The 14267-nt window shown below is 40.2% G+C and overlaps 1 protein-coding gene across 1 annotated transcript in view; it reads left to right on the top strand.

Moving 5' to 3' along the window:
• Positions 1–4785, top strand: part of LOC114644566 (zinc finger protein OZF-like) — a 17066-nt gene extending 12281 nt beyond the window's left edge. The window contains exon 2 of the mRNA XM_051934443.1: positions 3370–4785. Coding sequence (XP_051790403.1) covers positions 3370–4574 — 1205 coding nt within the window. The 3' untranslated portion in view covers positions 4575–4785. The remainder of the gene's footprint in view (positions 1–3369) is intronic.
• The last annotated feature ends 9482 nt before the right edge of the window (positions 4786–14267 follow it).

The following is a 14267-nucleotide window of genomic DNA, read 5'->3' as shown; positions in this document are numbered from 1 at the left end:
TGCGCTATCTGTGATCCTGACGTAGGGTGTGAGCAGGGGGGCTGTTCGCACACCTAGACGATACGGACGCTCGTCTAAAAATGCTGAAAGATTATCTTCACGTTGCTACCTTCTGTGTGCAGCTTTTAAGTATGCTGCACGGTGCTTCGCATACTTAAAAGCTCAAAGGGCACATATTGATTTTTTTATCTGTCTCTCTCTGCTCCTTACGGAGGGGGTGTGAGCTGCCGCCTTCAACAGCTTTGTGCCGCGGTGCTTCGCATACTTAAAAGCAAACAGCCCTATTGATTTATTTGCTCCTTTGAAGAGGAAGATATGTTTGCATTCTTTAATTGTGAGACTGAACTGTCATCTCTGTCTTGTCATGGAGCACAGTTTAAACTTTTGAAAAAGAGACAAATGTTTGTTTGCAATGTTTGAATAACGTTCCTATCTCTCTACAACCTCCTGTGTTTCTGCGCAAATCTGTGACCCAAGCATGACAATATAAAAATAACCATATAAACATATGGTTTCTACTTCGCGGATTTTCTTATTTCGCGGGTGGCTCTGGAACGCAACCCCCGCGATGGAGGAGGGATTACTGTATATATATATATAATATATATATAATATATATATATATATATATAGATATATATATATATATATATATATATATATATATATAGATATAGATATAGATATATCTAGAACAAACTTCCCCATTGAAAATAATGGAAACCAGTTAATCCGTTCCGCACCCCCAAAAATATCAACATAAAATCAATTTTCCTGATAAATAATATATACTGTAGTTTACCTTTAATAAATACGCTCATGTTTATCCATGACTTCTTTCTTAATTTCAACCGCCATGACTTCCTTTTTTTTCTTTGCAGCACTATCTGAGGCAACTATCTTCTTGAGAGGTTTCGTGGAATAATTATTTTCACGTTAAATGCAAAAAAAACAATGAAATCACAAGCGCACAAACGCGTAGATCCTCGCGCTATGGGAGAACAAGGAACACTGAGTGAGCTGACGGGTGGGCAGCGTCAGCTTGGGTGAATCCCCGAGTCGAGGCGGATCGGGAAACGCATCACGCATACCCACAGCCTGGTTCGTGGCTCATTACGCGAGCCAATGCTCGTATTTAGATCCGAATTTTTCGCTCATACTTTCCTCGTATCTTGAATTTCTCGTATATAGTAATCCCTCCTCCATCGCGGGGGTTGCGTTCCAGAGCCACCCGCGAAATAAGAAAATCCGCGAAGTAGAAACCATATGTTTATATGGTTATTTTTATATTGCCATGCTTGGGTCACAGATTTGCGCAGAAACACAGGAGGTTGTAGAGAGACAGGAACGTTATTCAAACACTGCAAACAAACATTTGTCTCTTTTTCAAAAGTTTAAACTGTGCTCCATGACAAGACAGAGATGACAGTTCTGTCTCACAATTAAAAGAATGCAAACATATTTTCCTCTTCAAAGGAAACAGAGAGGAAAGCAAACAAATCAATAGGGCTGTTTGGCTTAAGTATGCGAAGCACCGCCAGTACAAAGCTGTTGAAGGCGGCAGCTCACACCCCCTCCGTCAGGAGCAGAGAGAGAGAGAGAGAAAAACAAAGTCAAAAATCAATATGTGCCCTTTGAGCTTTTAAGTATGCGAAGCACCGTGCAGCATACTTAAAAGCTGCACACAGAAGGTAGCAATGTGAAGATAATCTTTCAGCATTTTTAGACGAGTGTCCGTATCGTCTAGGTGTGCAAACAGCCCCCCTGCTCACACCCCCTACGTCAGGATCAGAGAAAGCGCAAGAGAGAGAGAGAAAGAAAAGTAAGTTGGGTAGCTTCTCAGCCATCTGCCAATAGCGTCCCTTGTATGAAATCAACTGGGCAAACCAACTGAGGAAGCATGTACCAGAAATTAAAAGACCCATTGTCCTCAGAAATCTGCGAACCAGCAAAAAATCCGCAATATATATTTAAATATGCTTACATATAAAATCCGCGATACAGTAAAGCCGCGAAAGGCGAAGCGCGATATAGCGAGGGATCACTGTACAGAGCTGTTCGTATCTCGGTTCCACTGTATATCTATATCAATATATCTATATATCTATATATAAAGTGTATATTAGAATCTATCTATCTGTGTGTGTGTAGAAAGTAGAGAAATAAGTCTAGCACCTGGTGGGGGGGGGCGACTATTTTTCAAGGTGCTAGACTTATTTCTGTACTTTACTTAGCTGATGTGTTGACTTGTGTTGCAAAATGTACAAATTTAATATGAAAATCAACTTTCACAATTTTTATTTTGCAGAATGTTAATAAATTGTTTCCAGTACTAGGGTGTTGTACCGTGTTAGCCATTATAGATTTGGTGAGAAGTTTAGCAAAATGACACCTTTTATTGGCTAACTAGAATGATTACAGGCAAGAAGGGCCTTGAATTGCCTTGAAAGTTTGCATATTGTAATCTTTCTAGTTAGCCAATTAATGGTGTCATTTTGCTTAAATTGTTTCCATAAATATGATAATTAATATGTAACTTTGGTTAATGAGAAAAATGCATTCCCCCCCCCCGCCCCCCACACCCTTGTATCTCAACGAACCAAATATTTCTAAATTTATGTTTTAGTCAGCAGCTGCAGCCATGCCATGTTTACTTCAGAAGAGGTCATCCACCTGAAGCCAAGCTTGTTCGTGCTTTGGCCAGCACTTGGATGGCAAACCATCTAGGAAAAGCTTGGGGTGCTGCTGGAGGAGGTGTTGGTGAGGTCAGCAGAGGGCGTCTGCCCCGTCGTCTGGATGTGGATCCCATTGTCCCAGTGCAGTGATGGGGACGCTGTGCTGTAATAATGGTGTAGTCTTTTGGATGAGGTCCTGACTGTCTGTGGTCATTAAAGATCTCGGGGCATCTTTTGTAAAGAGTTTAGGGTGTTTCCCAATGTCCTGACTAAATTGTCCGATCACTTCCTGGTCATTCTGACCTCCTAATTATTTACCATTTTTATATGGCTAACTATCTCTCCCAATTCTTTATCACATAATAATTAATGTGTGGTGATCATAGTGGTGCAAACCATCTAGGTGGATGCTGCACATTGTTGGTGGTTGAAGGGGCTCTCCCCTGTCTATGCAAAGTGTTTGAATGTCTTGAAAAGTGCTACATAAATGCTACATCTTTTTCTTCCTCATCCATCATCTGTATTCCATTTACAGGGATCGGAGTTACAGAACAGGGCATGCAGTTGCATGAGAGCAATCAAGAGTTACCACTTCACTGAATACAAGTCTTTTTGGGATGTGGGAGGGAAAGCTAAATATAACTTGTCAGAAGAATTCTGAACCAATGAACTGTATTTTTTCCTTCCTCCACAGATGAACCAGATCAGTGCATTGTTGAAAGGAAACTTCCAATTATAACAAGTGTCTTCAGTCAGAATTCCTCTGCACATCTCCAGGCACCTACAGAGTTAATTGACTGTGAAATCGAAAATCGAATTCCTTCGCTGGCCCATGTCCACAGTGGTGGGTGGGATGAAAATGTAGACACAATCATCGTTGTTTCTGATGATGATGATGATGGGGAGCCACAGCCTATTAAGCTGGAGAATTCTGACGGTAGCTTGGAGGATGTTTCCTGTGTGCACATCTCTTCAGATGTTAAGAAGCAACATTCTGCTGCTTTTTCAGTAGTAGAAAAAGATGTACTTGGCAACCAGGATCAAATGGTATCCATGGAAGGCTTGCAGGGATCTGGGAGCATTGTAAATAAGAAGCCGCTCTACAGTGTAATGCATATTCGAAATAAGCTGCTTGCTTCTTCAGAGAGTGGAAAAGTGTTTAGTTCGAGAAACCACTTCGAAAATAATGAAGGAGTGTTTACTGGACAAATAAGATACATATGCATGGAATGCGGAAAGAGCTTCGGTCGATCAGATTTTCTTCGAGCACATGAAAGAATTCATAGAGGGGAGAAACCGTTTTCGTGTGCAGAATGTGGGAAGACCTATAGCCGGTTAGAGCACCTAAAGACACACCAGAGGATCCACACAGGAGAAAAACCATACTGTTGTTCCGAATGTGGCAAGACGTTTATCCGCTCGGATTCCCTTACAACGCACCAGAGGATTCATACCGGCGAGAAGCCATACTGTTGCGCTGTATGCGGGAAAACGTTCAATCAGTCGATCACACTTAAAACGCACTTGAGAATTCACACTGGGGAAAAACCGTACAGCTGTACCGATTGTACAAAGACGTTCAATAACTTGGCAGGCTTTAAGAAGCATCAACGAGTTCACACGGGAGAGAAGCCGTACAGTTGTATTGTATGTGGGAAGACCTTCAGTCAGTCGGTCAGCCTTAAAACACACCAGAGGATTCACACTGGGGAAAAGCCCTACAGTTGCACGGATTGTACAAAAACCTTTAATAACTTGGCAGGCTTTAAAAAACACCAACGTGTTCACACCGGAGAGAAGCCATACAGTTGCACCGAGTGTGGTAGAAATTTCAGCCAGTCTGTCAGTCTTAAAGTGCACCAGAAGGTTCATGCAGGAGGAAAGGAGAAGAAAATGTGAATGAGTGGTGTATGCCCTTTTCACAAGGACTTTAATATAGTATTAAAGAAAAATATTCTAACTATAATGATAAAAAAACTAGGAAAAATAGTAAAAATGGATAATATACACAAAGTAAGATGAGCAAATTGGGTCAATCAGTGTCAGTCATATATTGGTAATGACTTTAGAACTGCGGAATAAAGCAATCCTGATTAGGAAAAGTTGTACAGTAAAATGGACAATAACAAAAAAGGAGTCCCACATTGTTCCTGTGACTCACTGTGGCTCGGCTCAGATCCATTACTGGTATTGAGTGAAGGCCAAGGCAGTTGTGAGTGTGATTAAAACTTTCATTTAGCGGGCCAGCCTTTGATTACCAAGTTCCGTGCAGGGAGATTTATTTTGTTTTCTTAGTTGGTGCTTGGGCCAGTCAGGATAATAAAACACTTTAATAAAGGCCTGAATCGTAAATCATGTCCGGTTATAGTTTATTTTCAGTTGGTCGGCCAGCCATGTACGAGGTGAGACACAAAAATAACCGGATTGGTAAAAAAATGTATATATTTATTGATGAATTAGAGCATTCTAAACATTGTCACCTTCTATATTACCAAACCCCCCCAATCTCTACTCTGCTCCATATGTATAATCCATTGATTGAAACAGTGAAACAGTTCTGGAAGTTGTCTTGCTTGAAGTTCTTCAACAGACTTACCGTATCTGTCTTCACTTCATCCATTGAAGAAAAATGTGTTCCCTACAGGTCACTTTTGATTTTCGGGAACAAGTAAAAATCACAGGGAGCTAAATCGGACAAAGAGGGAGGATGATCGAAGGCAGGAATGTTTTTGTCAGTCAAAAACTGCTTTACAGAAAAAGCAGTGTGATCATTTTGAACAATCTGATTCACAGTTTTGATGTTTTCATCTGGTTCGAGACGAGCGTGGGCGACTTGGGTGTTGAACATCTTCCACATTTTCTGTGTCCCTTCCTTGAAACGTTTGTGCCACTCAAACTTGCATACAAGATAAACTGTTATCGTACACTGTTTTTAGAATTTCATAAGTTTCTGTGGCAGTTCAATTTTGTGAGAAATTTAATGATTCGCTGTTCAATTTATTTTAACCCAACATTATCGCAGCAACTCGTGAGAGGATTTTTTGTTCAAATACTGACTGGGCTATTCGCAGGATATACTTTCGACCATCCTCCAGACGGTTTTCCAGGAAAGCCCCAAGCTATTTTTGTGTCTCACCTCGTATTGCACTCCATCACATGCAAATAGTGTGCTAATTTGAACACACTGAATTACATTAACGATATTAACAATGAAGGTCAAGGAGTGTTGTGTTCAGTAATGTGCACAGTCCAAACTGCTCTCTGTAAAGGGGCCTAACCCTTTTTATATGTTTTCAGATATTACAATCCATGTTTTGTTATCCCTTTGTGTAATACAGTCATGTGCTGACTTATGGCTCCATTTGGGACCGACCCTTATGTTGGTTAAAAATTGCAGCTGAGGCTGTTTGGGCCTGACATGGGTCATCTGTATGCATACTTTAACTACCATTCTGGAGTTGCGCAGACTGACCTTCATGTCTCTTAGGCCACAGGCTAGTTCCATGCAAGGCAGTGTTTCTCAACCACTGGGGTCACATCACCGTTGGTTTGTGAGTGAGTCATGGCAGGTCATCTAAGGCTAGTGTTTCTCAACCACCAGGTCGCAAATGTGGAAGAAAAATTTGAACTTAGGGTGAATATAGTATTTTGGTATGCTTTCCACATTAAAAAATAGCATTTGTTATAGAAGTAGTATAGAAGGGTTAATAAATGTCAGAAACCTGTTTAAGCATATCAAGAAACCAGATAAAGATCAAGTGAGCAACAAAAGACACAAATGTACTAGGGCAGTGTTGATGTCATACACAGGATGTTCTGGTAGGATTAAGAAATCGGCAGATGTCCTGCTCCCAGCAAAGACTGGGCAGTTGTCACATACACAGAAATCTCAAGGGTAAGGGCTGAACCTGAGAAATATGGGAAGAACGAAAATGTAGTGCAACTAGACTTTTATTTTGGGGTATGTATGCTAGCCCTGCTCTCTGCCCAAGATATCTCCTTTCTTTTAACCAATCGGATGGGTGTTTACAGTAAGTTAATGAACCAATCAGAGCAAATGTCAGGATTAATTCAGCACTGTTATGTAAGTTCAGTTGAGCCTGTAACTTTGCTTATTGACCATCCCAATTCAGGCTGCTCTGTTTGGGGCGCATCGCTCTTCATGATGAGAAATAAAGGAAGCAGTGGGTAAGCTTCCTCCTGCCCGGTTCTTGACTCAAAGAGGTCTTTGTTGGTGACAAGATTTCTTTCTTTAATATACTAGGGCAGGGGTGGCAAACTCCAGTCCTGGAGGGCCGCAGTGGCTGCAGGTTTTCATTGTAACCCTTTTCCTAATCAGTGACCAGTTCTCACTGCTAATTAACTTCTTTTTTCCCTTCATTTTAATAGCCCTGTTTTGAAGGATTCAGTGTTCTGAATTTATTTTCGTCATTAAATGACAGCCAAACAGAAATCAAATGTGAAACAAGTGCACAGTTGACCAGCAAAATTGGGGCTTCAAACTCCAAGTAATTTCACTCCAACCAGTTTTTTAATGAGAAGCCAATTCTTGCTGTTAATTAAACTCGTTATTTAATTCTATGGCTTGTTGCTGCTCTCATTCTGACACAGCAGACATTTCCATAACTGTTGATTTTCTGTTTTATTTCTAAGAACATTGTCAAAATGTTTTGGGGACCTGAGAGATCAACCTTACTGAGACCTTCACCTTTCCTTATTTTCAGATATTGTACGATGGGTATGGGTGAGCTGGTCATGTGGCACCTTTGTTTTGTGTCTCATTATTGTTCGGTAGCTAATTAAAGAAAAAGAAACAACTAAGGGGCCTGAATCAAGTTAATTAAAATTAAGGCAAAAGAAGTTAATTAGCAGCAAAAACTAAAGAAGGTTAGAATGAAAACCTGCAGCCACTGCGGCATTCCAGGGCTGGAGTTTGCCACCCCTGTACTAGGGGGCTTCGCTCGCCAACAACCCCCCATGCCCGTGCTATGTGCCTGCTGCTTTGCGTCTCTGCCACTTGCGTTGTGAAGAGGGGGTCTGAACGCATCCTAAGGAGTCTTAAACGGTGATACAATGAGAAACAATAGGGTTTTTTTTTTTTTTTTTTAACCTCCTCTTTGCTCGATCAGCTGCTGCTATTGTTGTGCCATATGATCTGCATCTCACATGGCGCACTTCTGTCACATCACCTATGTCCATATATTCGATCTCTCTTCGCTTTTAACTTTTCATCAATATCACATTGAATTTTGATTCCGTGTTTGGAATTCCCTCATGACAACGCAAAGTATAACCGCCCGTGAGTGAATATGGTTTCTTTCTGTCTACACAAACTGTGTCTGACAATAGCATTTCACTTTCACCAAACAACAAATCTTTTAATTCTCGTGGATACACCTCTTCGTTTGGAAGAAACACGTACTTTTTTTTTTTTTTTTTACCCTGATGGCAACATGAATTAGACGATCTGAAAGCCTCCGACTTAGTTTAAATCCGAACAATATATTTGATCTCTTCTCGCTGTTCTGTTATTTCACCGAGTAATAATTTCCGTTTGTTTGCACTAATGCGATCTTTACTATCCTTTTTTTTTTTTTTTTATAGAAACTTTCGAATTTTCATACTTCCATTATCTCTAACCTGCTGTGCATGTGTACCACGCCAACGTTTTTGAATTGTTTACGATGTTCTACTTTGTCATCAACTCTCTTTTATTTCCAGCCCCGGGCGTGGTTAAATCTCTTGGCACAAAGACTCGTCTCGCGGGATGTGAAATTGTCTTTCTGAGAAAATCACATCTCGTCTCCTTCCAACCTTCCAAGATTTTTTTTTTTTTTTTTTTTATAATAGAGAGATTTTCCAAATTAAATTTCTACCACACGACCTGGCTTGCTGCAGGTGGGTCACGGTTTGCTCTCATTGGTTTGCGAGTGGGGTAGTCTAAGCAGTCGGCAGCGATGTGTGACATGTTTTATCAAGGGAGACCACCAATTGCACTAGTTTCACCAATGGGGCAGTTTGCAGTTGCTGCTAGCGGGCTGTCAACACATTTAAGAAGGCAGAAATGGGGTGTGGGACCTTAATGGTTGAGAAACATTGGTGTAAGGAAGGGGATGTAGGCCAAATTTAACAAGAATTATCTACATAGAGCAGAACAAACCTTAACGGGCCCTCCAAGTGACTGAAAACATGAGACCATGTGAAATAATAATAAAAGATTTATTACTGCAGCTTGTTTTGACATATTCTAAGACATTACTTACCCTATTGTTTTCCTGTTGCTCTTATCCATATATTCAAATGACCTTCACTTTGTTGGCCATAAATTGGCGCATGACTGTACCCTGAAAGCAGCAAAGAGCACAACTCCAAGAACACGTACAGAGGTAATGTGGGCTTATTTTAATTAAAAGATGGTCACAGCCATTGCGGCGGGTGTTGTTCCCTGATGGTGATTTACAGCATTTCTGAATTGGAACATTTCAGATTGGAGTGACGGATGCACAAAGTTTGGTTTATGTAAATTCAGAACCCTTTGTTATTAAAAATGTGGAATTATACCTTTTCAAGTAAACTTTTTTCCCCCCTTCTTTCTGGAGTTATGTGATACCTTCATTGGTTTTTCCATCTCACATTTTCTAGTGTTCCCACCATCCATCCCTTTGTTGAGCATTCTTAAAGGAACAGTTCACCCAAAATGACGTGCCTCATGTACTTTGTAGTGATTTGGAGACAAATTTTTAATCTGTTTTTGTGCGGAATGTGGAAAAAAAAGTTTGCTACAATTGAAGCCAATAGGGAGCAATGCTGTACAATTGTAACCAATGTGAGAAATGTTCACCTCGAGGGTGGGAATTTCACATTACTTATGTCACATGGTCCACATGTTAGTTATCCAGTTGTATGCTCAAAATGGGCAGAACACATGATTTTTTTTTTCCCCCCTAGATATTGTTGAGTAAAAATTTCTGGAATAATCCATATCCGTTGCGTATCTGAATTATGCCTTCTAACCTCCAAGGGGATTTAATGCTGCATTCCATTTGAAGTTAGAAGCAATTTCCAGGTTACTACTTGGAATTTTCAACTGGATCGCCCCCTTAGATCAAATTTCCAACTCAGAAACTTGGGTCTGGTCTATCAAGTCCGAATTTGTTTAACTTCAGATTATGACGTAAATATAAAATGGTGGCATACATCAAAAACTTTATTGAAAACTGTGGTAGTATACTGTTCATTAGCACTTCTGTCCATGTCTCATTAAATCAGTCACACACACACACACACACAGTGCTGCCCAACTTCTATCTGTGGACATGTTGCTATGTTTGGATGTACGAAGTGATGTGTTATCAAATGCCATTTTTTCTGATGGATCAAACGCACCAAAGGTTTTCCTGGAAGTGTTCATATTGTTTTTCCAAATGTTTTATGCTGCTTTCCATTTGAAGTGGGAAGGCGGAATTTCTGAGTTCCTAGTTGGAATTTTCAGCTGGAATGGTCCACTAACTCAGATTTACGTCTCAGAAACTCAGGGGTGGTCTTGTCAAGTTTGTTTCTTCGACTTCAGATCAAGATGTCAATCCAAAATGGCGATATACACTGTGAACTTTAGCGAAAGCTGTAGCATTATACTGTTTATTAGCACTTCTATTTGTGTCTCGTTAAATCCGTTGTACACACAGTGCTGTCCAACTTCTATCTGTGGACGTGTTACTACAGTGTTTGCATAAACAAAATACAATGTAATGTGTTGTTATCAACTGCTGTTTTCTATGATGGAGCAAACACAGCAAAGGCTTTCCTGGATGCATCCATATTGATTTTCCAAATGTTTTACTAGGATGTGGTCAACTTGAGTGTGATATCATTCCCAGCTCTGACATCTGACTTCCAAACTAAACGGAAAGCAGCGTTACTGGAACGTGATCAATTCTGGTGTGACGTCATTCCCAGCTCGGACCTCCGAGGTAAACGGAACGCGACCTAACGAAGATGACGCCGACATTTATTTGATTTATTTTTTTTTTCCCATTTCAGGCAGTGGGTACATTAATTATTACCAGAGGACCTCTGTAAATTCGAGACTAGTTAACCCAGGGTTATTTTTCACAGAGAAGAGAATGCACAGTCCGTGAAAAGTTACTGACGTCAGCGTTTCGGATGGCATTGAATTTATAGTCGTCCTCCGCTAAAAACGACTTTAACCGAACCCAGGTGTAAAACTACACTGGAATAAATGTTTATAAAAGGATGTTTACTTTACTGTACTCTTAAGGGAACTTAGCCTAGAATTATCATGTTTTTTGTATCACGGTGCTTTTTTCTAGTTACATTGAGAAAAATCTGTAAGATCTCACATTAATGTGATACAAGTGATGTGGAAACAAAGCCATTAAATTATTCTCTTTTCACAGAAGCGTAATCCAACTCGGAGACTCCTATTTTATATTTATGTTTGTTTATATAAAGCCAAATAACACTGACTCACTCATCACAAAATCTCCCGAACCATGAGGACTTGGGACTTGAAATTTGGAATGTATGTTACCCTTGGCGCATAGGTGCTCGCTGAGAAACGGTTTAAAAAAAGTTTGTGGTCCAAGCGCGTTCTAACTACGTCTGTTCGCTTTTCATGAGAGAATTAACGGATTTAGATCTGGTTGTTTTCTTTAATTTGCTTGAACTTTGTGGTTGATTTTGCGACTTCTCTCATCGCGCTAAGTACCATAGTTCACTTGCAGTACCGATGTATTTATGCAAATCCAACAGAGTGGCTGTGGACCAAGAACACGGGGGCGGGGCCTTCCTCATTTACTTGACAGCCTCTGTTCAAGTTAGTCCACATCTCGCCACGTGTTGGAGTGCACCTTGCCTCCACTTAGCTAGCGCTACCTGTTTGTTTGTTCAGCAGACATTATCATCTACAGATTGTTAAGGAGTAACGTTTGACGTTTTTGAGAGAGAGAGAGAGATCAGAGCTACGTGTGTTTTAGAGGGTAGCTGCTGATTGCCAGAGATATCACAGCCATGTGCTTTTCTTCCCACGCAGGGAACGCTCTCCCCTCCGAGCTGAACACGATCAGATATAGTGCCAGCATCTATTGATTTTTTTTAAAGTTTGTCCTGTTTCATTATTATGTTGGCACAGCCACAGGGTACAGCTAGTCATTCATAATCTTTAACTCCTCAAAAACCTCATACAGGGGGTCCTCGGGTTACGACACAGTTCTGTTCCTACAACAGTGATGTAACCCCAATTTTGGTGTAAGTCAAAACACACCCTAGCCTAAGTCACTTACCTAACCTAACACATTTGCAAAATCATAATCTAGAACATAAAAACCATCTGAAGACTCTGACTTTCATTTAGGAGCCATGATAAGGGCCAAAAAGTCACCAAACAAAGCAACACAAAAGGAACACTTCCTCCGCACACAACCAAACGAGCTCGCCCACGAAGTCTGTAAGTACGACACTAATGGCGTAAACTGAAACACATCTCAATTTTTTTTAGACGTTTTTATGGGAGTGAGCGTTGTAAACTCGAAACGTCCTATGTCGAGACGTTGTAACCCGAGGACCCCCTGTATTCCAATTTTTCCCAATACCCAGTTAAATGAAATCGATTTAACTTCAACACGTTTTATGTACGTGACTATCCTATTTTTGCATAAAGTTCCGCCCCTTTTTTTGCATTGTGGTCTACTAAACGATCCCCACAGCTTTCCAGAGCTGTAAAGAAAGTTCAAGATTGTTTGTTAATTGATTTTTATTTGATTGCTGCTGTTTTTCTGTGGTTGTGGAAGTTAATTTATATTACATTTTTTTGATATACTGGCAAACTCCTCACACTCCCAACATCACAAAAGAATCTTTTTCTTTGCTTCCAATACAGCCTGGTAATGAATGGATTGGGTGAAAAGTGCAATCTATGGAGGAATATTTTGGACATAAATAAATGTGCAAAAAACTAAAAACTGCATGAAATTTGAGCATAAATAACGAACCAACCAAACTAAATGAAAAGGAAGAAGATTCAGTGTTAATATTTCATTTTTAGATGTGAGGGTATAGCAGTGAATGGTACAAGCTTAGGCGAAGTCTTTTTGGTACGGATGATTAATAATCTGGCAAAGAAGAGGATGTGACCAGAGATATGTGTTGGGATGTTGGCTTGTGCAGACCAGTAAGCTCTTTGGGTACCCGTCTTGTGCAAACTTACGGTACACCAAGTCATCACGTACTGTCTCTATTTCATATGCAGATCCATAGATGATCTCCAAATGGACAGAAACAGCAAACAATGTAATCCGTTGGCTATTTCAGATGAAGGCATTCACCATGTCAAAGTGGGCTTGTGTGACCAATGTTGATGGTCGACCAGATCGAGCTTCGTCCATCACCCTTGGTCTTCCGGCTTTAAACTTTTTTGTACCCATCTCTCAACTTTTCGTTAAGTCCTGCAGTGTTCACTTCCATACTTGAGCCAACATTCTTTGGTGAATTTCAGCAGGTTTCACTCCCCTCTGCCCAAAGAAGTCTCACATAGACGTGTTGTGCAGCCCTGCAGTTGGAGTGCCGATATTTCATTTGATCTTGGCTTTAATTCGACTAATGGCAGAGCGCTGCAATGTGTGTGTTCGAACTACCCATAAGCTATCGTGACCGTGTTGTATTGCATAAGCTTCTTTCCATTGTGTGATTTTCAAATTGCCTTTACTTTGTTTTTCCCATGTATTCAAAAGTTGATGCGTTCAAATAGGAACAAAGGAATTGTAAATTCTCCACTTGAATAGCTGAAGCCTGTATCAGATATCAGCTCTAGCAAATGAAGAAACATTTTATATTTTCGCCAACGTAACTTCTGAATTTTCAGATTGTCCTAAAATGAAGTGCAGTTTTTCAGCATTTAAGGCAAGCCATCCCAAGATCGTGAGTAAAAGAGTTTTATAATCACAATCACTATTTACAAAGTTTACATCATCATGTAGCAGTACGCTAAGGCTACCCTGTTATTTACATAATTTTCAAAAACTGAACAAAACAATGCAGTGGAAGGATTCGCGTTGTACGTGTGCCCAGCTCCTAAACACATTGAGCGTAATGACATATACAAGCTCTATACGAAGCTCACTTATAAAATGCATGTGCTCTTACAGTAGATGACTTATGAGAACATAAATTCTGGTACAACAGGTTCACTTTCACCATGAGCGGTACTGGCTACCATTTATGACTTGCACCAATGAATGTTTATGTAATGCCAAGCCAGTTAGTTGAAGTTAGTACCTTTAAAAAGAGAGACGATTCTGCATTTATTATTGTTACTGAGGTCACAAACATTAAGCACTGGATATTTCTTCAAAAGTTATACTGTAGATGATCCAAAAGTTTGATTTAGTTATGTAAAACAAAGCCACCATATAAGAGTAGGACACATTTACAATGAATAAATCTGCTGACTGGCATTATGGTGGCACCTGTGACAGATCCTGGAGAACTGGCTGAAATCCACCCATCTGGTCATTCTTCTGTGTTGAGTCTACAATCACCACCCTCCATGTGTCTTCTCCATATATTCCTGTTTTC

This window comes from Erpetoichthys calabaricus, chromosome 12 (assembly GCF_900747795.2).
Source record: "Erpetoichthys calabaricus chromosome 12, fErpCal1.3, whole genome shotgun sequence".
Lineage (NCBI taxonomy): Eukaryota > Metazoa > Chordata > Cladistia > Polypteriformes > Polypteridae > Erpetoichthys > Erpetoichthys calabaricus.
This window is presented reverse-complemented; position numbering and strand designations above follow the sequence as displayed.